At 52.9% G+C, this 21,376-nt stretch overlaps 1 protein-coding gene and 1 long non-coding RNA gene across 4 annotated transcripts in view; both read left to right on the forward strand.

The window, feature by feature from the left end:
• The first annotated feature begins 18 nt into the window (after positions 1-18).
• Positions 19-21,376, forward strand: part of LMTK2 (lemur tyrosine kinase 2) — a 90,187-nt gene continuing 68,829 nt past the window's right edge. The window contains exon 1 of one of the 3 annotated variants that reach the window (XM_051839022.2): positions 19-310. In XM_051839022.2, coding sequence (XP_051694982.2) covers positions 214-310 — 97 coding nt within the window. In that variant the 5' untranslated portion in view covers positions 19-213. Of the gene's footprint in view, positions 317-21,376 lie in introns of all 3 variants that reach the window. The other 2 variants (XM_051839021.2, XM_051839024.2) reach the window with 2 other exon arrangements.
• LOC138846982 (uncharacterized) lies at positions 14,631-21,239 on the forward strand. Its single transcript, XR_011384537.1, has 2 exons — positions 14,631-16,661; positions 16,732-21,239. It is a non-coding gene; the product is annotated as an uncharacterized lncRNA (long non-coding RNA).

A 21,376-nucleotide genomic window follows, 5' to 3' on the forward strand; every position in this document is an offset into this window, starting at 1 on the left:
GGCGGGCGGGAAGGATGTTGTTTCTGCGGCCGGAGCGGCGGGTGCGGACCAGGAGCCGGGCTGAGGTTCGGCCGCAGCAGTGCGTGCTCCGAAGCAGCCGGCGCGGGTGCCGCTGAGGCGGCGTCGGGAGGCAGGACCGGCGGACGGACTGCCGGACGGACCCTGTGGAAGGCGACCCGCGCGCCGCGCCCGGGAGGCCGCGCGGTGGGCGCGATGCCGGGGCCTCCGCCGCCGCCGCTGCTGCTGCTGCCGCCGCTGCTGCTCCTCCTGCTCGCCGGCGGTGGCGGAGCCGCGCCACTTCCGCAAACAGGTGCAGGTGAGCGGGCCCGCGGCGGCGGCGGCGGCGGCGGGGACGCGGCGCGGGGTCGGAGGCCCCGGAGAGCGCGGGATTAGGGCGCTTGTCTGCCGCAGGGGCGTGGGGCTGGGGCTGGGGGGCGGGGGCGGGCGCGAGGCGGTGCTGCGGCGGGCGCGGGGGCGGGGACCCAGCCCTGCCCGGGTGGGCTGTGCGGCCGCGGGCCCCGGACCTGTTGCCCCGGAGGTCCTCCGCTTGGGTCGGTGGGTGGGTGGCTCGGTCCTGCTTCCCTTCCCGGACGTCACCTGCCTCGGGTGCGTCGCTCACCGGCTGTGATAAAGCCCCGCGGCTTCGCCTGCATCACCCTTGACCGTGCACAGGCCTCGGAGAGCTGTGCCGAGTTCGCTCCCTGCAACTTGTCCTGCAGTTCTGTATATTGATTTTAGAACGCCGTGCTTTTTATTCGGAACGAGTCCCTCGGGAGGAGCGGGGAGCAGCTATAAATATTACTGTTTTATTTTGACACACCAGCCTAAGGGTGATGGAGGTCCCTCCCCCGCTCCCCCGTTTTCTCCATATCGTTTTCTTTTGAGGTTTATTTTCCTAAATACAGCTTCAACCCAAGAAAGCTTCCCAAGTTGAGTCTTTTTTTTTTTTAAAGGAAAAAAAATCTAGGCTAACTGGGCATTACGCTGCTTATCTTTGAAACGGGGCAGAGATTGAAATTCCATAAATTCATAGAATTTTATTGCTGGAAGAGACCTTAAAAAGAATGCATTCCAGGGTCTTCGCTTTGCAAGTTGAAGATACCGGGAACCCTTGGGGTCAGATGACCCACTCGGGGCGACCAGCTAAATTGTAGGCGGAGCTTGTAGTCTCCTGGTTGAGTGATGGTTTGCCTTCAAGTCTCGAAACTGGTTTTGAAATGCTTTTGAGGCCAAGAGTTATTTTAGAGTAGTTCTAATTGGGTGCAGAATGTGGGAGTATCTCCAATACACTTTTTTTTTTTTTTTAAACAAATCTCCAGTGAGAGCCTGGTGTAATTATTTCCCGAGCTCCATTGAGTCCCCTTACCTGGCTGCCGATGCCTGAGATTTCGCTTAAGGTGAATTCTGTGTCCTGATGCGGGAGATAAGAAGAGTGGTTGCTGTTAGATGTGCCTAGGGAGCCTGGCTAAGAGCCCCAGAGAGACCTGTGAGGTTATGAACGATCGTGTGGAATGGTGGCGAGCTTGGCATTTCAGGCTGTCCATACTGATATTGAACGTCGGCACCGGAGGAGCGCAGTGGAGGAGGACTGTTTCTGTGGAGGGGATCTGAGAAGTTTCTAGATTGATGCACTTCTTTTGCCGTTTTATGGAGGCCTGGATTATCGACACTGCGTTTTTTTTGGGGTGTTGTCAATGAGGAAAATGAGCCCGCCAGTGACAGATCTTGCGTAAGTCGTGAGGAAATGTTTGCTAATTTGCAGCAGCTTCGAAGATTTCCCTTTCAAATGCTGATCCTCTGAGGGCAGGTGTGTGTGGTTAGACACGCGGCTCGGGAGTCACGGGTACCTGGGGGTAGATTCCAGTGGAGAAGGTGCACAGTTCTGGATTCGGGGTTTGTCTTTCCATCCAGAAGACAGGCTGAGGCCTGGTAACCGAGGTGGAGCTCAGACTGATCCAGGTACCTTCGACCAAGAAGAATAAAGAAGCTTTTATTCTAAGCTAATTAGTGAGCTCAGCAGTGAAGAGACAGGCGTCTTCTGTGAACAGATAGGAAATGATGAAGGTGCATTTGCACGTTGGCAGCATCACTGGAGCTCTGATGGTCCAGGGACCTGCATTCCACCCCAAGGCGGGGCTGGGCGTCTTCTGTAAGGACGGGTCCCTCGCCAGTCTTGCCTCCTTGCCCTTCGTCTGCGTACTGTTCACGCTGTTCAGAGGATGTTTTCTTACCAAAAATGGAGAAAAAAAAAAAAAAAAAAACCTTGAGTTTTATCCTTTGCCAGCCTATTTGCATGAAGAAACAAGGCAGTTGATTAAAGTGCAGCTTTGAAGTGGGAGTCCACTTATCCAGGGTGTCTCCACCACCCAGCGAGTGGAGCGAGGTGTGTGCACACGGAAGCGTCGTGGAGCCGAGCAGGCAGGGGCTGCCTTCTCCAGGTGGAACTTCACCCGGGGCCCCGTGGGCGCTGTGGGAGCAGAGCCCGTGACCGTCCCTCTCCGGGGCCGTTTTCCTTGTATTTCTGCAAGGGCCCTCGTTGCTATGGAGACAGAGACTTCCCCGGTCCTCCTAAGGGCGCTTATGTAAAAGGAGAAAGTCCACGGTTCCCACACACAGTTGGATCACCCCAGTGAGATGACAGCCCAGTCCCTTCCCCGGTCATTCTCGCCTGCAGGGACACCTCGGTGCCTGCTGGGAGAGCCTCCGGTCCGCTCACAAATCGGGACACGGAGTGGAGCCGGGTCTCGTAGGTGCCTCTGTGAACGCGCTCCTTACTGTGGTCCCGACCCTGGTTAGACCTGGTCGCCTGCCTCCATTGTTCTGCGATGTATGAGGTCCTGGAGCACAGAGGAGGCTTTTAGCAGCTCCAGCTAGAGTCCCCCACCGAAGGCAGGGAGACCGGTGGGACCTGGCTCCTGGTTCGGCGGCAACCCAGGAGACCCGGGCTCTCCTTTCAGGTCAAACACACTGCATCGCGAAAAGGAAGTGCTTTTCCGAGTGTGAATTTTTGTGATTGTTTTAACAGCTTCTGAGACGTAAGAATTATTTTCAGCAGGTTCTTTGACGATTTATGGCTGTACGGTTTGATTTAATTTAGTTGAAGGTTGGGATGGCTGTAATGGGCTTTTGTTTGATGCCAGTTTTGCTTTCACTAAATACGCTCATTTGCCCGGGAAGAGGAAGTCTGTCCAGTTTTGTAGCCCGTTGGCGTTGAAGTTACCAGATCCCTACAGTTTCGTTGATACCAGTATGCGCTTCTCTTGGAATTTAGAGTCCTTGGGTCCTCCTCTCTGTCCCCTGTGGGCCGTGTCATTTAGATAAAGGGCAGGTGCAAGTAAGGAAAAAAAAAAAAAGACACCATTGTAAGTAAGGGATGCTCAGAGCTCTGAAGGTCCTTGCAGATGGACGTGTAAGAAGAGTCCCCGCCTTTTTGTCCGCTTGAGAGTAAAACTCAGACCGATCACACCTGGGCTTGCGCATTTCACCTAGGGGGGAGATCTCCCCCTGCCGTGCCACGGCTTGCAGGCCTGGGCCGCCCGCTGGCCTCTGCTGGCTCCGTAGGCTGTGGCTGTCATCGGGCATGATGAGAGCCTGAAGAGGTGTTGGGAAGGTGGGGCCGGGTCGCTGTGCCCTGCCACTCGGCCACACAGGTTTCTTGCATTGCCTTAGATTTCACAGCGAGCTTGGCGGGTTACTGTGGAGTTGGCTAACGGTAGGTGGTGTGAGTGGCAGCCGCGTACCATGTACTGCTTAAGAATTTGCTGGGTTTAGGCCGGCGCCGCGGCTCACTAGGCTAATCCTCCGCCTAGCGGCGCCGGCACACCGGGTTCTAGTCCCGGTCGGGGCGCCGGATTCTGTCCCGGTTGCCCTTCTGCCAGGCCAGCTCTCTGCTGTGGCCAGGGAGTGCAGTGGAGGATGGCCCAAGTGCTTGGGCCCTGCACCCCATGGGAGACCAGGAGAAGCACCTGGTTCCTGCCTTCGGATCAGTGCGGTGCGCCGGCCGCAGCACGCCGGCCATGGCGGCCATTGGAGGGTGAACCAACAGCAAAGGAAGACCTTTCTCTCTGTCTCTCTCTCTCTCACTGTCCACTCTGCCTGTCAAAAAAATAAAAAAATAAATTAAAAAAAAAGAATTTACTGGGTTTAAACAAACCCTTGTTGCTCAGAATAGCTTGTGGTGTGACGGGTCGTGTTCTGGCTCGTTTCGACATGATGGACAAGGGGGCACTGATGGCCTGATACGCACCATCACTTCTCTGTGGCCCATAAGCCGGTTCTCTACCGTGTGGACATTTGTGGGGTTGGGGACTCTGCGAGAATTTTAGGGCGATCTGGATTAGTCTCCTTTTATGTAACAAACCTGTTTTTAAACTCCAAGATGACTAAAGCTCTTGCGTGTGGAACAATTGCTGGTTTTAATTTATTTAAAGGAACCATGAGCAATCGTAAGCTTCCTGGATCGCAAACACAGTTGCGCATTTGGGTGAAGTGTCCCTGAAGGCTGCGACGAGACAAGCCTGGGGCCGGTAGACCCCCGTGGACAGTGGCGGCGGCTGAGACGAACGCGGCTGGTCTTTCTCCCTGCCCTCTCCCTTTTAAATAAAATCTAGCACCTTTGCAATGTACTAGCTATGTTTTCCTCGTAGATCTATTACAGAAAGGAGAAGCTGGACACACATTTCCTGTCTGGAATATAATGCTGCACTTGAGTTAGTTTTTTATTTAATTTAGAAAAGGTTTATTTATTTGAAAGGCAGAGTGAGAGGAGAAGGAGAGAGCAAGAGCGCGAGCCCTTCTGCCAGCTGGTTCACTCTCCAAGTGGCTGCAACAGCCAGGGCTGGGCCAGGCTGAAGCCAGCAGCCGGGAAATCCATCCAGGTCTCCCACGTGGGTGGCAGGGACCCGAGTACGTGGGCCACCACCATCATCTGCTTTCCCAGGTGCGTTCGTAGGAACCTGGGTATCAGAAGCAGAGCAGCTGGGACTGGAACTGGCACTCCGAGAGGGACGCCAGCATCTGCGCTGGGGCTGAGCCCACTGTGCCACAAAGCTGGCCCCTCGGCGTGGTTTTTAGGTTTGATTCCTGCCTTTGCTGTGAGTCTTCATTGGGAAGATACTGTTTCAGAAGAAGGCCAGGGAAATAAGATAAAGTCAGCGTGTGTGCAAAATACTGACGCGCTTCAGAGTGGCGGCAGATGGCTTGTTGGTCAGGCCTTGGCCCTGCAGTTGTTTGCTGTGAAAACCAGGCGTATCAGAAAAATAGCCTCGGCATTTAAGAAACAGTTATTTTTTTAAATTGTAAAGCGTATCATGGCACAGCATTTCCAAAGCCCATATGATTTAGAGATTCAGAAGTCCCAGGGGCCCAAAACCACAGCATAAGTGCCCATCCTTCTCCCTGTCCCTCTTGGTCTCGGGCATTTCTCCTCCCCAGCTGCAAGAGTGACCCATACTCTTGCCCTCCTGAGCGTGCATGGGCACGGCAGACGTTACCTGTTGGTGGATGGTTTGGCAGGTACCGCATTTTAGTGTGTGTGCTTATTTTTCTGTTTTGAGTCTTAAGTTCCTGTCCCCTCAAGTAGATGTGCCGGAACCCTGTGCTATGGCTAACCTGGTCCCTGGCTCCCCGCATCTGATTCCAGCTCATCAAGGGTGGTCATGGCCCCCAGGTGTCTGTTCCTGCTGCCACTCCCTACCTTCATGGCACTTTCTTAAGGACTAAATTGATCTGCTTACAGTTTGCAAAACATTGTGTGCAGGCCCCCACTTTTCATCTCTCTGTACATTCTCCCTATTACAGCAGCCTCTCTTTTAGGGGGGTGGGGGAGGTGTGTTTTCCATCTGCTGGTTCACTCTCCAGATGGCTGTGTTAGAGTCTGAAAAAGCCCACCGCCTGAGGAACGACTCCAAGGGACTTTTCTCTCATGCAACCAGCAAAGGGTTAAAGATTTATTGATTATCCAGCATGCTGGGGCTGTCTGATCATACATGAACAGAGCAGCCCCGAATAACCAAAGGTTAGGGTTTATAAAGGCAAAAACCGCAAAACCGGGAAGGGGGGGATACATGGTTGCTATGCACGGTTGCTATACACAGCTGCTAAAATCAAAAGAGAGTACATAAAATCAAAAGAGAGTATATGGTTACTGGGGTCAACATAACCTAAAACCTAAGTGAAATTAATATTTATCATAATCTTGACAATACCAGTTACAATCTTACAATTAGCAATTAGGACTTGACATTAATGTAAGACACAGACAAATCACATCTTTATTATTAGCCCAGGTAACCCAGGTGCAACCTTTCTACTTTTAAGCTTGAGCAGTCATGCTAGGGGGTTTTTGTGCATTGCCAAGGGTGATGTAGTGCACTGCTATTGTCCGACTATTTGAGATCAGAGTTTCAGACCAGAGTCTCACGGTGGGGGGGTGCTTTCCCAGAATGCAGTCTCAAGTGCTCCAAAATGGAGTCCCTACTGCCAAGGTGCTACTCTGTCTTATTTTTTACAGCTGTACCAGGAAGGTTTAAACCTGTAAGCTTAAGCTTAACTTTTTACACCTGCACATATACAATTTTAACTCTTCAGCTGCAACAGCTGCATCTGGGCCAATCTGAAGCCAGGAGCTTCTTCTGGGTTTCCCACGCGGGTGCAGGGGTCTAAGGACTTGAGCCGTCTTCCACTGCTTTCCCAGGCCACAGCAGAGAGCTGGATTGGAAGTGGAACTGCTGGGCCTCAAACCAGTGCCCATATGGGATGCTGGCACTGCAGGCAGCAGCTTTACCCACTACGCCACAGTTTTAGCACCTTGCTCTCTCTTTTTAATAAGATTTATTTGAAAGGCAGAACATGGAGGAGGGGAGAAAGACACGTACCAATTGATTGATCCATCTTCCATTTTCCTGGCTGCAACAGTCAGGTCTGTGTCAGACCATAGCTGGGAGTCAGGAACTCCATTCTGGTCTCCCACATGAATAGCAGGGACCCAAGTACTTGCATCATCTTTCAATGCCTTGTTAGGTGCATTAGCAGGAAGCTGGATCGGAAATAGGGCAGCCAGGACTTGAACTAGCATTCTGATATGGGATGTTGACATCATAAGCAGTGGATTAATCTGTTGTGCTGTAACACTGGCCCCACTCCGTTTTTAAAAATGGTCACTTATTTTTATCTGTTTGAAAGGCAGACAAACAAATGGACACACACACACACACCCCTTCCATCTGCTGGTCTACTCCCTAAATGCCCGCAAGAGCCAGGCCTGCACCAGGCCCAGAGCCAGGAGCCAGGAGCTCCATCCAGATCTCCCGCATGGGTGGCAGGGGCCCCAGCACTTGGGCCGTCATCTCTGGCTCCCAGGATGCGTTAACACGAGCTGGATCAGAAGCAGAGCTGCCAGGACTGGAACCAGCACCCCGATGTCGGATGCGGCATTCCAGGTGGTGGCTGAACCCCTGTGCTGTCGCATTGCTTCCCTCCCGCTGGGCTCCCTGTCCTGGCCCAGGCCCTGGAGGTGGCTGCCCCTCACAGGCTCTAGAGCACTTACCTGTGGAACAGGGTGTTCCCTGGGCTGTGGAACTTGGGTTTTCGTTTATTCTCATGTCGTCATTTTAAAAGCGTGACTTGTGTGACTTTGAAGTAAAGAATACATTGGAACACTAACACCATTTTTATGGGTTATAAATAAGTAAATTACAAGAAAATTGCGGATAGACTGTGTGTTCCAAAGGTTTGGATTCATCGTGCCTGACCTCTCATGCGTACTTGGCAAGCAGCACTCCTCACCATTGTTTCTTTCTTTTTTTTTTTTTTTTATTCTTTTTTATTTTTATTTTTTGACAGGCAGAGTGGACAGTGAGAGAGACAGAGAGAAAGGTCTTCCTTTGCCGTTGGTTCACCCTCCAATGGCCGCCGCGGCCGGCGCACCGCGCTGATCCGATGGCAGGAGCCAGGAGCCAGGTGCTTTTCCTGGTCTCCCATGGGGTGCAGGGCCCAAGCACCTGGGCCATCCTCCACTGCACTCCCTGGCCGCAGCAGAGAGCTGGCCTGGAAGAGGGGCAACTGGGACAGAATCCGGCGCCCCGACCGGGACTAGAACCCGGTGTGCCGGCGCCGCTAGGCGGAGGATTAGCCTAGTGAGCCGCGGCGCCGGCCACTCACCATTGTTTCTTGACGTGCGCTCTCTGCACCAGGACCGCAAGGACTGTGCCTCACGGCCTTGGTATTTTTAGTGTCTGCCTGGTGCCGGTGTGAAAGGTTGTAGACGCTCATCCAGAGGGTGTAAGTGAGGGTGATGGAGATGGTGTGGGAGAGCAGAGTTCAACAAAACGTCACACCCGTGTGTGTGTGTGTGGGGGGAGGGCACGAGTTAGAGCCTCTTGTTCTCCTCAGACTCCACTTTCCATCCAGCCACAGGCCTTCCCCTGGAACAAGGCAGTTTGCAGGATTTACAACCAGGTAATACGGGCCGGCGCTGTGGCGTAGCAGGGAAAGCTGCTGGCTGCAGTGCTGTGCTGGCATCCCATATGGGTGCCGGATTGAGTCCCGGCTGCCCCACTTCTGATCCAGCTCTCTGATCCAGCTCTCTGCTGTGGCCTGGGAAAGCAGTAGAAGATGGCCCAGGTCCTTGGGCCCCTGCACCTGCGTGGGAGACCCAGAGGAAGCTCCTGGCTCCTGGCTTTGGATCAGCACAGCTCTGGCCGTTCCGGCCAATTAGGGAGTGAACCATCGGACGGAAGTCCTCTCTCTCTCTCTCCGCCTCTCCTTCTCTCTCTGTGTAACTCTGACTTTCAACTAAAGAAATACATCTTTAAAAAAGAAAACCAGATGCTCACCGTTTTCCTCTGGGCAGGTTGTAGACTCACACACAAGTTGCAGAGGTGGAGTGGGGAGTTCCTGTGCAGCTGGCTCCAGTTCTCCATGTTAACATTCATGTGAGTGCCGTGCGCAGGCCACGCCTGAGAAGCCTGCGTGCGTCCCCAGCTCACACGCTTGTGTCGTTCAGAGCCCCTTGGCGTCTCCAGTGCCGCCGTCCTCTTCCAGGGAGCGCGTGATGTTAGTTGTCAGCGTCTCCTTCAGCACCTCCGATCTCCTCTTTGATCCCCCTGACGGTTTTGGGGTGCTCGGGTCAGGAGTTCACAGACTGACCCTCAGTGAGGGTTTTCTCACGATTGGACGATGGCATGGGCTTGGGGAGGAAAACCTTCACGTGCCTTCCATTGTGGCGTGGCTCTTGGGCACCTGACGGAGGGCACGTTGAGGGGCTTTCTGCTGCTCCTCCGTACAGGGTGTTGGCAGGGTCTGCTCCTGGGGGTGCCGAGTGACGCTCCCCTCCTTCAGGGGCGGTGTCTGTCGAGGTCATGCGGAGTTCTTCAGCAGGGGCGATTTGCCTCTGCCACTGACGTCTGAATTGCTGTTGTGTGCATGTGTGGAGTCCTAGGCTGTGGGTCGCCGTCCAACATTATGTTATTTATTTTGTGGTTCAGATTATCCCAGCTTTGGCCATTCCAAGCTCTTCGGTTGGCTCCATGTGTCCTGATGACTTACCCTCCACCCCGACCCTGTCACACTTGCTAACTTTCTGGCATTCTCATCTTGAATGCTCCCTGCCTCAGCCCTAGAATCACGCATTTCTCCTGGGAGCCCTGGTTCTCTTATTGAAGAATGATCCTGCAAACGAAGCCGGAGTTGCTTGGGGCTCCTGGGACATTTTTGCAACAAGACTTTTTTTTAAAAATTTTTTATTAAGATTTATTTTATTTATTTGAAAGAGTTACAGAGAGAGGTCGAGACAGAGAGAGAGGTCTTCCATCCACTGATTCACTCCCCAGTTGGCCACAACGGCCGATCCAAAGCCAGGAGCCAGAAGTCTCTTCCAGGTCTCCCATGTGGGTGCAGGGGCCCAAGCACTTGGGCCATCTTCTGCTTTCCCAGTCCATAGCAGAGGGCTGGGTTGGAAGAGGAGCAGCCGGGACTAGAACCGGTGCCCATTTGGGATGCCAGCACCCCAGGCCAGGGCGTTAACCCGCTGCACCATAGCACCGACCCTGCGACAAGACTTTTGATCTCCTTGCTACATTTGGTATTTGGTGTTGGGGGCTGTGATTTTGGAGGGACAGGGACTTCTTTGAGACGGATGAGCTGCAAAGACTCTGCCCATGTTTCTCCCTGCCACCCAGGCCGTGTGACACCTCCACGAGTATTCCAGCGGCCATTTCTGTGGTGCTGATCGTGTCACAGTCGTGCTGGGAGCGTCTTATTTCTCTTTTTAGAGCTTTGGGTGTCTGGAGGATGGGCTTGATTTGCTGTCTCCGGGAGCAGCCTTGTGAGATGTGAGGATTATTTTAGGAGCTCTTTCCACACTGGAAATGGTTGAAAGGGATTGTAGACAACTCAGATCGGCCGAGGTTCAGATAAAATGTCCTCCGTGGGTCCCTGGGAGAGCTCGGGGACTTGGGGTGTGTTCTCATCTGTCTGCTGATGCCGCCTGCGGAATTTCGTGTATGCACAGGCGTGAATACTACAGCTCCCCTGCCCCAGCAGCCACCATTTTTTAAATTCCTGATCCATCTTGTTTCACCTGCACCCTTCCCACTGTTTTGATGTGAATTCCAGCCGGGGATCAGTTCAGCTGGGAGTGCTTCGGGAGAACGTAAGGATGTCTGTGTAAAACAGAATTGCTGTCACCAGGGTCGCGTAGGCCTCTGTAGAAAGGCAGGCTCGTCCCCTCTGTGGGTTCTGGAGGTGGCCCTGAAATCTGCATTTGTAGTGCAGTGCGGATGCCAACCCCCTCCCCTCATCACACATGTTTCAGCTTCTGTTAGATGCAGACCTGGAAAAGAACATCTTAAAGGAACGGCAACAGCTGAGGCCTGAGGAGAGCCCCCGTCCTGAGCACCACCAGTGAGTGTGGTGCTGAGGGCTTTCCTGCACGCGGGCAGAGGCTGTGGACCCCCGCGGGAGGTGTGCCTTGAACCGCAGCTCCTTCTCTGGGGCTTGGTATAAGCAGTAGCCTCTTTACCTGTTATAAATAACTCGTGTGAACAGTCAGTCAGACTGTGAGCTGGGAGGCTGACACGTGCCAGCGCTGACTGAGAGCCTCGTGGCGTGGATGTGCCAGGCGGCAGCCCACTGCAGCCTGAGTCATGACTAGCTGGAGCAGGTGCAGTGCACGGGTGCTTCCAGGCCCCCTGGGAGACGTGCTTGCCGATTCCTGACCTGGGCAGCGCCTTGCAGGGTTTTTCCTCCCAGTGTGATCTCGTGTTATTAGCTTCTTGCTTTCAAAGAGCATTTATTTTTCTAAGCTTATTCATTGGGCTATTGCCTAGTAGGTGTAGACCAGTTTATATTTTTCAGTAGGTTTTATTTTTTAAGCTTTATTGGGTGTATTAATATATACAAAATATTCTTACGATGAGCAAGAAAGAGAACTGTCTCGATGCAGCTGCATTATAAAACTTGTGTAAGCAGTGAGTTTAAGAATATCATAGACTCTTCTTTTTTGGTAACATATGCTTTGGATAGGAGAAAAAGATTTTTTTGTAAGCTTCTATGAATTAAAAAAAAAAAAAGATTGGCTAATTTATTTGGCAGGCAGCAGCATTACAGACAGGAGAGAGAGATATGGATCTTCCATCTGCTGGTTCACTCCTTAGATGGTCACAGTAACTGGGGCAAGGCCAGGAGCCAAGAATTTCATCTGGGTCTCCTATGTGGACACAAGGGCCCCAACACTTTGGCCATCTTCTGCTGATTTCCCATTAGCGGGGAGCTGGATAGGAAGTGAAACAGCTGGGATAGAACTGGTGCCCCTGTGGGATGCCATTGGCACAGGTGTTCGCTTAACCTGCTACCACAGCACTTGTCCTGCAGTAGTGATTTTTGAAAGAGAAGTTGCCATTATTTAAAAGTGAAACCATTGTAATTTAAAATTTTTTTAAAGATTTATTTATTGGGGCTGGCGCCATGGCTCACATGGTTAATCCTCCGCCTGCGGTGCTGGCATCCCATATAGGCGCCAGGTTCTAGTCCCGGTTGCTCCTCTTCCAGTCCAGCTCTCTGCTGTGGCCTGGGAGGGCAGTGAAGGATGGCCAGGTGCTTGGGCCCCTGCACCCGCTTGGGAGACCTGGAGGAAGCACCTGGCTCCTGGCTTCGGATCGGCGCAGCATGCCGGCCTTGCGGCCATTTGGGGAGTGAACCAAGGGAAGGAAGACCTTTCTCTCTCTCTCACTCTCACTCTCACTCTCACACTCACACTCACACTCACACTCACTAACTCTGCCTGTCAAATAAAAAAAAAAAAAAGATTATTTATTTGAAAGTCAGAGGTTACAAAGAGAGAGGAGAGGCAGAGAGAAAGAGAGGTCTTCCATCCGATGGTTCACTCCCCAATTGGCTGCAATGGCAGGAACTGTGCCAATCTGAAGCCAGGAGCCAGGATCTTCTTCCAGGTCTCCCATGCGGGTGCAGGGGCTCAAGGACTTGGGCCGTCTTCTACTGCTTTCCCAGGCCATAGCAGAGAGCTGGATCGGAAGTGGAGCGGCCGGGTCTGGAACTAGCACCCATATGGGATGCTGGCGCTTCAGGCCAGGGCACTAACCCCCTGTGCCACAACGCTGGCCCCCATTGTAATTTAAATTTAAAAGGGTCATCCTAACCCATGTGTTTGTTGTACCACACAAGTGAAATATGCTGGCCAAGGCTACAGTTGCAACCTTTAATGATAGGAAGTAGCTCTCTCTAAGACATCTCAGACCCGGAAGAGAGGAGGATGTGCTGGCAACCACCATATGCATTTAAAATCCCCTTTGAACCAGCTAGCAGTTCTGCAATCTTGTAGTTTCAGGTTTTTCTGCCAAAACCAAAGTGTTGTGATCTGTTGTGGCCTCTCAGATTAGCTGCTGAACTTGAAGTCTGTTTCACCCTGCAAATTCTTCCAGTATCCTAGGTTCCTTTGAGAAGGGAAAAATTCCTCTTACTGTTCCGGCCTGGTGGTTGGCATCTGGACTGGGGTTCTCGCTGGAGCAGACCAGCATGCTGCGGCCACAGGCCCGCCTGCTGCGGAGCAAGGCCCCTCTTGCCTCTCCCCTGAGACTGTTACTAAAATGCAATGCTCAGACGCCCACTGCCTGTGAGACACCAACAGACAGCACACTTACCAGGATAGTCCCCCAGAGCACAGGCACAGGACCGCGGCAGCTGGCATCTGGAACCTGCAGTTCAGCTGTGTTTTCTTTAGTGAAAGTAAAAGTCACTTTAATAAAAGACCTGATCATTGAGGCTGACCTTGTGGGTGCTGGGAGGAATCCTCCATGGAACTAGAGAGCCCGGGGAAGTGAAGTCGGGATTCAGTCCTGCAGCGCCAGCCCAAGGCAGATGGAGTCCTGGAGAGGGACCCGGTGCCCAGCTGCCCTGCCCTGCAGGGAGAGGGCGCCTGGGAGTGTCAGGTGCATCCGCCTGACCCTTCCCTTCTCCTCCCTGCATTTGCTTCTCCTTAACTGTTGGAAACCATGTAGCATAAAATCAGTTCCAAGGAAACCACAATGTGAGCTTCCATTACAAGGCTCAAAAAACAAAACAAACAAACAAAAAAACCAAACAAAACCACAAAGCCATTGTTCTTTTAATTTGTAAGAACAACTGTTGAGTTTCTGAGTCCTGTGAAATAAAGCCATACCATTGATTTGGAGGTGATAGAAATATTTCTGACTTCCAAGAGATGTAATCACGAACTCCTGAATGTTCGTTTGTGAACAGAGAAGATGTTGAAACACCACTGTGATGGACGTGCCTGTCAGGAAGCGCGTGCTGGCTGGTGCGCTCCTGGCAGTATCTGCACACGTGTGCCCCCGGTTCACGGGCGTGCCTTTTAAAAAGCAAGTGGAGCAGGGCACCAGTGCAGATGTCGCTGTCCGCCTGGGTCTGTGCCCCCGCCCCTCCTCCCTCAGCTCCAGCTCCCTTCCTGGCCCCTCCAGCCACCAAACCCCCCACCCCCCCGCCACACCACCTCCTGTTTGCTCCTGTGTCCCTTCCCTCGCGGTGTGCAGTGGGAAGCCATTCAGCGTATGTGCTTTCCCCACATGGCTTGTCCTGTTCTTGAGTGTCTTAGTGAATGATCTGGAGTCGTCCCCAGGGTTCTGGTGACTGTGAATCCGTTTCTCTCCACAGCCCCATTTAAACCGTGCTCCTCTGCCTGCTGTGCAGAGCCGTCTGCCCTTCCTGCTGGGCTCTGTCGCTTTCGCTCGAGTGTTGTCCCCTGCCTCCTTGGTCCTCTCTTCTTTCTCCTCCCTGCCACCCTCATGTCTGTTTTGTAAGTTACAGTATTTGTCACACAGTGTATGTAGGTCATTTACAGAGCTGAACAGTTTTTAGGGTCTTGTAGTAAAACCAGTGAGCCTAGGCCTCATGGTCGTCCCCCCCCCCCCCCCCCCGCCCTATCCATGCAGGCAATGTCCTGTGGCCATTTCAGTCATGTTGCTACTGGCAGATTGCCAGGGGCTTCCCTATCCCCAGTCTTTGACCACTATTAGATACGGAATTGCTATGAGGAAGAGACTTCTCACATCCACACACGGGCTTTTTTTTTTTTTTTTTTTTTTTTTTAAGATTTATTTAATTGTTTGAGAGGCAAAGTTACGACAGAGGTCCATCTCTTGGTTCACTTCCCAAATGGCCACCATGGCTGGAGCTGGGCTAATCAGGAGCCAGGAGCCCCATGGGTTCAGGGGTCCAAGCACTTGGCCCATCTCACACTGCTTTCCCAGGCACAGTAGCAGGGAGCTGAATCAGAAAACTGGCACCCATATGGGGATGCCGGCACTGCAGGCAGAGGCTTAACCCACTGTGCCACAGTGCCAGCCGCATGCAGTCTTTTAACATAGGTACTCAAGCTTCTTGAATGAATCTCTTATTTTTTATGGCTGCAGGTGTCATGCATAGCTAGTACCGTGGTGTTTATGATGATTGTGTTTCTGGAGCATCTTGTGTTCCCTCTGGCTGCTGCTGTTTAGTGCTGGTGTCCGTATCGCTGGTTCATCCCTGCTCCTCAGTGGGAACTAAATCCCTGTTAGTGTTGACCCGTCTGGCCTGGGACCCTCTGCCCTGACCTGGGCTTGTGAGGGTCTCTCTGGCTGCTGTTGAGAGGTCTGAAGCCCTGTGGTGTCTTTTCCTGGGAAGCCTCTCTCCTCCTGCTTGGGAGCTTTGGAGACTTCCCCGATCTCTGTTCTCTGCAGTCGTAAAGCTGTGTACTGGGGTGGGTCTCTCTAGCAGGCCCTCGGGAGTTGGACAGTCGTCTGCTTAGATATGGAAAATGTCACACACGTACACGCACGCTTTTGGGGCAGCATTCCCTCCCCTTGCTTTTCTTCTTTCCATCTAACATTTCTGTCAGTTGAATGTGGATTTCTTGGAGTAAATTTCACTTTTACTTGTGTTGGTCTCCTCCTGGGTGACAGTGAGTATTGATCTGTATGTGTATGTTCTCCTGGGTGACAGTGTTGATCCGTGTGTCTTTGCTCCCCTGGGTGACAGTGTTGGTCTGTGTGTCTCTGCTCTGCTGGTGACAGTGAGTATTGGTCTGTGTGTCTCTGCTCCCCTGAGTGACAGTGTTGGTCCGTGCGTCTCTGTTCTCCTGGGTGTCAGTGTTAGTCCGTGCGTCTCTGTTCTCCTGGGTGTCAGTGTTAGTCTGTGCGTCTCTGTTCTCCTGGGTGACAGTGTTGGTCCGTGTGTCTCTGTTCTCCTGGGGGACAGTGTTGGTCCGTGCGTCTCTGTTCTCCTGGGTGTCAGTGTTAGTCCGTGCGTCTCTGTTCTCCTGGGTGTCAGTGTTAGTCTGTGCGTCTCTGTTCTCCTGGGTGACAGTGTTGGTCCGTGTGTCTCTGTTCTCCTGGGTGACAGTGTTGGTCTGTGTGTCTCTGTTCTGGGTGACAGTGACTATTGGTCCATGTGTCTCTGTTCTGGGTGACAGTGACTATTGGTCTGTGTGTCTCTGCTCCCCTGGGTGACAGTGTTGGTCTGTGTGTGTCTGTTCTCCTGGGTGACAGTGTTGGTCCGTGTGTCTCTGTTCTGCTGGGTGACAGTGTTGGTCTGTGTGTGTCTGTTCTCCTGAGTGACAGTAAGTATTGGTCGTGTGTCTCTGCTCCCCTGGGTGACAGTGTTGGTCTGTGTGTCTTTGTTCTGGGTGACAGTGAGTATTGGTCCATGTGTCTCTGTTCTCCTGGGTGACAGTGTTGGTCTGTGTGTCTCTGTTCTGGGTGACAGTGAGTATTGGTCCATGTGTCTCTGTTCTCCTGGGTGACAGTGTTGGTCTGTGTGTCTCTGTTCTGGGTGACAGTGAGTATTGGTCCATGTGTCTCTGTTCTCCTGGGTGACAGTAAGTATTGGTCGTGTGTTTCTGATCTCCTGGGTGATAGTGTTGGTCTGTGTGTCTCTGTTCTCCTGGGTGATAGTGAGTATTGGTCCATGTGTCTCTGCTGCCCCAGGTGACAGTGTTGGTCCATGTCTCTGCTCCCCTGGGTGACAGTGTTGGTCCATGCATCTCTGTTTTCCTGGGTGACAGTGTTGGTCTGTGCATCTCTGTTCTCCTGGGTGACAGTGAGTATTGGTCCGTGTGTCTCTGTTCTCCTGGGTGACAGTGAGTATTGATCCGTGTGTCTCTGTTCTCCTGGGTGACAGTGTTGATTTGTGTCTCTGCTCCCCTGGGTGACACTGTTGGTCAATGTGTCTCTGTTCTCCTAGGTGACAGTGAGTATTGGTCTGTGTGTCTCTGTTCTGGGTGACAGTGAGTATTGGTCCGTGTGTCTCTGTTCTCCTGGGTGACAGTGTTGGTCTGTGTGTCTCTGTTCTGGGTGACAGTGAGTATTGGTCCATGTGTCTCTGTTCTGGGTGACAGTGAGTATTGGTCTGTGTGTCTCTGCTCCCCTGGGTGACAGTGTTGGTCCATGTGTCTCTGTTCTCCTGGGGGACAGTGTTGGTCCGTGTGTCTCTGTTCTCCTGGGGGACAGTGTTGGTCCATGTGTCTCTGTTCTCCTGGGGGACAGTGTTGGTCCGTGTGTCTCTGTTCTCCTGGGGGACAGTGTTGGTCCGTGTGTCTGTTCTCCTGGATGACAGATTCCCAAGGCTTCCCTGTCTCCTACTTTTTAAATAGTGTCTGTCTTCCCATGCGTGTCATATCTCTTATTTCTGAAAATAGTAGTTACGGGTTTTTTCTTTTTAAAAACTCAGCATCATCCTTTCCTTCAAGTTCCTTTTTGTCAGTGTTAGTCACTGTGTATTTTTTTTTTTTAAGGATTTATTCATTCATTTGAAAGAGTTACATTACAGAGAGGCAGAGGCAGAGAGAGAGAGAGAGAGAGGTAGTCTTCCATTTGCTGGTTCACTCCCCAAATGACTGCAACATCTGGAGCTGGGCTGATCCAAAGCCAGGAGCTTCTTCAGGGTCTCCCCCTGGGTACAGGGACCCAAGGACTTGGGCCACCTTCTGCTGCTTTCCCATTCCGTAGCAGAGAGCTAGATGGGAAGTGGAGTAGCTGGGACTTGAAATGGCGCCCGTGTGGGACGCTGGCACTGCAGCTGGAGGCTTTACCTGCTGTGCCACAGTGCTGGCCCCACTGTTTTTTTTTTTTTTTTTTTTATAATTTTTTTTGACAGGCAGAGTGGACAGTGAGAGAGAGACAGAGAGAAAGGTCTTCCCTTTTGCCGTTGGTTCACCCTCCAATGGCCACAGCGGCTGGCGCACTGCTGCAGGCGCATCGCGATGATCCGAAGCCAGGAGCCAGGTGCCTCTCCTGGTCCATGCGGGCGCAGGGCCCAAGCACCTGGGCCATCCTCCACTGCACTCCCTGGCCACAGCAGAGAGCTGGCCTGGAAGAGGGGCAACCAGGACAGAATCCGGCGCCCTGACCAGGACTAGAACCCGGTGTGCCAGCGCCGCAAGGCGGAGGACCAGCCTATTGAGCCACGGCGCCGGCCGCCCCACTGTTTTTAATTTGAATTATTGCAACCTAATAGAATGTGTTCCCTGGTGAGTTCCTAAAAAACCAACCATCTCCCCCATCCGCACCCCTGGTTTGTTTCTGCATTGCTTTTGCCGTCTGAGCTACCATGTACTTTTTTGTACTTGCTTTGCTTTTCTTTTCTTTTCTTTTCTTTCTTTTTTTTTTTTTTGGACAGGCAGAGTTAGTGAGAGAGAGAGACAGAATGAAAAGTCTTCCTTTTTTCCGTTGTTTCACCCCCCAAGTGGCCGCTACAGCTGGTGCACTGCGCTGATCCGAAGGCAGGAGCCAGGTGCCTCTCCTGGTCTCCCATGGGGGTGCAGGGCCCAAGGACCTGGGACCTCCTCCACTGCACTCCCGGGCCACAGCAGAGAGCTGGACTGGAAGAGGAGCAACCAGGACAGAATCTGGTGCCCCAACCGGGACTAGAATCTGGTGCGCCGGTGCCACAGGCGGAGGATTAGCCTAGTGAGCCGTGGCGCTGGCCTGTACTTGCTTTTCGTCTGTCGTCTTGGGTGACAGTTTAAGCGGTGAACGCAGGGACTTTTCTCATGTCTGGGTTCCCAGAACCCACAGCAGTGCCTGTGCCATAAGAGATGCTTTGTTAGTCTTTGTTGAGTGGGGCTTGCTGATGGGTGGGCTTCCCAGTAGGGTGACTGAGCGGCTGTCTGAAAGAGATGCCCTCCCCCATAGTCCTAATACCTGTGAGTGTTTTGTTTCGGACTGGACACCCGAGTATCCGGAAGCACCTAATTACATCGAAGTCCGTTGTCTTTGGTTTTATATTTTTGGTGATACAACGTCGGCATAGGTTGGAGCATTACCAGATGGGAAAACCTGAGTGATCTTGCCTTACGTGCCATAGGCCCCTGTTGGGGGCAGTGCATTGGCACTTCCTGACCTGCAAAGATGGCACTTAAAAAATGCAGCTTTGCTGGGGAGGAGTTTGAATGCACACCGAAGGAGACAGAAGAGCTTCAGGAGCACTCTCCACCAGCCCATCCCCCGTCCCTCCCGCCACACTGCCACCTGCTGCTGCCCCCACACCACCACCTACCTCCTTGCTGAAGACAGAACTTGGAGGGACACGTTGCCTAACAACACGTCCCAGTTATGTTCCCCAGAATTTAAGTCGGACTTCAGGAGCTGAGAACTTAGACTCTGTCAGGTGTTGGAGGAGAGCTTTAAGAAGACAGAGCATGCTTCTCCAGGCTCCTGGGTGTCTGCCCCCTTGGGGAGCCTGGGGCCCACATCTCAGGCCTCTGCCGCCTCTTGGCTGTGCCTCTCCACAGGCACGGGCTGAGGGTTGTGGCACTTGTGCTGCATGGAGCCTGCAGGTTTCTACAGATCGCAGTAGGCAGTTGTGTGGAAAACCAGACTGTCTTTCCCCCAGACATTAGCATCCCCCGGCGACCAGGTGTGGAGCCAGAGCCCTGGGAGAATGGAGTCTTGGCGCCTGGGACCAGAGACTGCTGCCCCCGAGCTGGCTTCATGCACTGTGGGGGTGCAGCGGGTCTGTGCCATCTGCCTGGTTAAGTCTCACAGATACCTGTCCCGTGGCTTCCTGGAGTGCCCGATGATGTAGGCCGGCCTGACGTGTGCTTGGCCACACCGTGCCGCCATGGAGAGCTCCTCTGGGTGGTCTGCATTCTGGATAGCATCCCTAAAACTGGAGTGAAATGGGCCGGCGCCGCGGCTCACTAGGCTAATCCTCCGCCTGAGGTGCCGGCATCCTGGGTTCTAGTCCCGGTTGGGGCGCCAGATTCTGTCCCAGTTGCTCCTCTTCCAGTCCAGCTCTCTGCTATGGCCCGGGAGGGCAGAGGAGGATGGCCCAAGTGCTTGGCCCCTGCACCCGCATGGGAGACCAGGAGAAGCACCTGGCTCCTGGCTTTGGATAGGTACAACGCTGGCCGTAGTGGCTATTAGGGGAGTGAGCCAACGGAAGGAAGACCTTTCTTTCTGTCTCTCTCTCACTGTTCATAACTCTCTCTCTGTCTTTCTCTCACTGTCTAACTCTGCCTGGCAAAAAATAAAAAAATAAATAAAAATAAATTGGAGTGAAATGGTCCCTTGCTAACAGATTTTAATAGAAAAAGGTGAGAGAAACCAGCAGTTTCATATAAAATGATCTCATTCACAAGTATTCAGTCAGCACTCAAATTATGTGACCTTCCTGTAAGTGTGAGGGAGCGCTTGGGTTGGCTGGCCTCGGCAGTCCCTTTGAGCCTGAGGAACGCCGCCCTGGCTGAGGTCAGCACACTGGGCGGTTGCTGTCCAGGCTGAGGGGTCTTTGTGGACTCTGATTCATCGGCTAGGTCCTCAGCAAGCTGCCTGCTGCCCTGTGTGGCTGAGTATATGTAGTGCTGTGCTTCGCTTCCTCTTTTCCTAATACTGGGATACATCAGGGAGACTGGATTATTCAGTGTTGTTATAAATAGGTGCATTGCTGCATTAGGACAAGGGACGCATGTAGTGACTTAAGATGGCTTTGTAGTTTGGAGGTGTCACATGAGAACGTGTGGTCTGTACTGGCTGGCCAAGTATCCTCCCCTCCCCACCCCGCCCCCAGCGCAGCGATTCATTTTGCTAAGCCGCTGGGCTGCAGAGCTGCTTGTCAGGGTGCTGGAAGAGGGAGGTGAGCTTACTGGTCCTCACCTGCTTTAAAAACAAAAACCAAATCAGTGTGCAGTGGGTAGGGGTTAAGACCCCACTCGAGCATCTTGACGCACTTGCGTCGGAGTCCTGGCTCGGCTTCTCATGATGCACACCGAGGAGGCAGCAGGTGATGGTGCAGGTGGTTGGGTTTCTGTCCGATGGAGTTCTTGCCTCCTGAGGTGGGCCTGGCCCAGCCCAAGCTGTCGTGGGCGTTTGAAGGAGTGAACAAGAGGACGGGAGATCTCCGTCTCTCTGCCTTTCGAGTCGGTGTGTGTCTTAGAGCTTGGCTTGGTATCAGGACCAGATCAGAAGGTTGCTAGTTCTTAGCTTCCCTCAGTCGCACTGGGTGTCCTTTGTTCGTCTGCCTGGTCTCCGGCAGGCACATGGTTCACGTGGTTCTCTCCTGTGACAGACAGGTGAGCTATGCAGGTGCCACGGCCTCTTATGCACAATAGTGATCATGGTGGCTCTTCCTCTCCCCCGGCCCTGGTGTCTGTCCTGGGAGGGAAGTCCTGGTGTTGTCATGGGGGACACTGCACCTAAACTAAGGAATTTTCCCGGAACTTCATGAGAGTCATGCTCCCGTCCCCAGCCCAGCTGTGACGTAGGCAGAGGTGGGGCTTTTAGTTAGGTAAGTAGAAATGAGGCCCGTGTCCTCGTAGGCGGGAATGTTCGGACACACAGGAAAGACGTGTGAGGACGTAGAAGTGTGCAGGTCAAGGAGAAACCAGGCT

This window comes from Oryctolagus cuniculus, chromosome 19 (genome assembly GCF_964237555.1).
Source record: "Oryctolagus cuniculus chromosome 19, mOryCun1.1, whole genome shotgun sequence".
Lineage (NCBI taxonomy): Eukaryota > Metazoa > Chordata > Mammalia > Lagomorpha > Leporidae > Oryctolagus > Oryctolagus cuniculus.